The sequence below is a fragment of the Corvus brachyrhynchos genome, unplaced genomic scaffold, assembly GCF_000691975.1.
Source record: "Corvus brachyrhynchos isolate BGI_N302 unplaced genomic scaffold, ASM69197v1 scaffold58, whole genome shotgun sequence".
Taxonomy (NCBI): domain Eukaryota; kingdom Metazoa; phylum Chordata; class Aves; order Passeriformes; family Corvidae; genus Corvus; species Corvus brachyrhynchos.
The window spans coordinates 527203-529465 of record NW_008239539.1 but is presented as its reverse complement, the minus strand read 5'-3'; the positions used below and the strand labels follow the sequence as shown (position 1 = coordinate 529465).

The window sequence follows — 2263 nt, the reverse complement described above, 5'->3', positions numbered from 1 at the left end:
CCCACACATCTCGGTGATGTCCAGGCCAGATGAGAATATTTTGGGGAGAGCCTGGAATTGGGAAAAGACAGATGTCTCTGAGAGTCACAGGGCAGGAAAAACCCTTTAGTTTTCAGCCTGGAAGCTTGAGGGAAGGGAAAGTGATGAATATGTGATACAAAGCAGGGTCTTTTGGGGTTCTGAAAATATCTCCCCAGTATTCCCCCAGCCTGGATGATGTCCAGGCCAGATGAGAATATTTTGGGGAGAGCCTGGAATTGGGAAAAGACAGATGTCTCTGAGAGTCACAGGGCAGGAAAAACCCTTTAGTTTTCAGCCTGGAAGCTTGAGGGAAGGGAAAGTGATGAATATGTGATACAAAGCAGGGTCTTTTGGGGTTCTGAAAATATCTCCCCAGTATTCCCCCAGCCTGGATCATCCCATCACCATGGCCTCCAGTGCTGGGCCTCTGCTTGCAACACGGTTTCTCATTGTCAGGGTCCCTGAGTACATCAGCCACAGAGCACAAAACCTGTCCTGTCCCATTCCCAGGCACCCCCTTGTCCCCACATCACACCTGAAAATAAACACTGGCATCTCCCAGAAGCTCCCTGTGGTGGAGCCAGGAGATATCACAGGATGTGCCAGGCTGGCAGATAAGCAGATCTGATTTTCATGACAAAGGACAACACTTGGTTGTCATTCTTCTGCTAGAAAAGGGCACACAAGAAAGATCATGGCCCTTCTAAGAGTCCCCTGCCCTCCTCCCAAAGCCAATCCAAGGTGCCTAGGGGCACTCTCGTGCCAGTGACTCAAACAGGAGCAAACACTTACAGAGGTGATGATCACACCCCGGCAGGCCCGGTCGTTCTCCAGCTTCTCCAGGCTTATGGAAAACTCTGTGAGGAACTCCAGGCTGAGGCTGTTGACTGGGGGACTCTTGAACTTCATCATCGCAACGCCTGTGCAGGGTAAACACAGGGACCTCAGACCGCCCCCCACAGCAGCTCACACTGCCCTGCCCAGGGGAGCTTCACCCACCTCCCTGTTTCCCTCAACAAACTGTGTTTTCCCATTCAATAACACTCTTGGCTATTTAAAAGCTTCCAGAGCAGCAGAGCCAAGGGCAAGGTCCTGTCTTTGCCCAGATCCACCCACAAGCCAGGGTCACTCAGCAGGTGGTGGACCTGGAGCACAGACCAGCCACTTTCCAGGTCACGCTGCCCGACAGCTCCCTTTTCTCTGGGCTCAGTGGGTAAGGTTGAGCCTGCAGCTTCTGGCACAGCAAACAGGCTGTGTCCAGGGGGTCACACACCTGCTGAAGCCTGTCAGCGCTGTGGGAGAAGGGCTCTGAGCCCAAACTGCACTACCCTACTCAAAAGGTCCTCCTTGAGTGCTTAGCCTGGGTGCTGCAGCCATGCCCAGCTGCGAACAGTAGGAGGACACACCCAGGCACCTGAAGGGAGGACCTGGGAAGCCACAAGCAGAGGCACCTTTGTTCAGTGCAGGCACAAGGTCCCGTAACAGCTATTCCTGGCAGCCAGCTCACAGAAATTCCCAACAGCTCTTCCCTGATGGAGCACTGCCACTCTACCAGGTGCCCAAACCAGGCACCCCCACAGAAGGGACAATGCACAGGCAGGGGACAGTGACAGCCAGGGTTTGCGTGTGGCATCAACCACGTGAAGTACCCACAACTGGTGAGGCTCCCAACCCCAAACACTTCTCTCCGAGGGTCCTAAGCAGCTGCAGCTGGAACATCTGGGAATCCGGTGACTTTCCATGCCCAGAGCCACACATGACATGCGACAGGGGTGGAAGGGAGCCTGCCTGTGCCCCACAGTGCCCGTGGGTTGAAGGTGACACCGCGGAGGTGCCACCCGCCGTACCTGAGCTCTCGTCCAGCTCCACCTGGATCTTGTTGTTGCTGAAGGAACGACACGGGGCCAGCGGGAGGCCAGGGGGCTGCAGGGGGCTGGGGGGCGGCCCCCTGGCCCTGTCCCACGCTGGGGGGCGGCAGCACAGGGGCAGCACACCTGGGGGACACAGACAGGTAAGGACGGGAACAGCACAGCCCCCACGAGTGTGGCGTGCGCTCCCCAAAACCGCTCTGCACGGACAAGGGACACCCTGACCCACTCAGGGAGGATATAGGGACACCCCAAACCGTGGCAGAGGGACACGTGGAATACCCTGACGGTAAGGGGGGGGCATAGAGAGGCGGCGGGGGCTCGAGGACACGCCGAGCCCGGCGGAGGGAGAGGTCGGGGCAGGGTCCGGGCGC

At 57.4% G+C, this 2263-nt stretch overlaps 1 protein-coding gene across 1 annotated transcript in view; it reads right to left on the bottom strand.

Annotated features, from left to right (window-relative positions):
* Positions 1 to 2043, bottom strand: part of ECI1 (enoyl-CoA delta isomerase 1) — a 5951-nt gene extending 3908 nt beyond the window's left edge. The window contains exons 1-3 of the mRNA XM_017741302.1: positions 1869 to 2043; positions 814 to 941; positions 1 to 51 (exon numbers count right to left, since the gene is read on the bottom strand). Of these exons, the coding sequence (XP_017596791.1) occupies positions 1 to 51; positions 814 to 933 (171 nt within the window). The 5' untranslated portion in view covers positions 934 to 941; positions 1869 to 2043. The remainder of the gene's footprint in view (positions 52 to 813; positions 942 to 1868) is intronic.
* Positions 2044 to 2263: the final 220 nt, after the last annotated feature.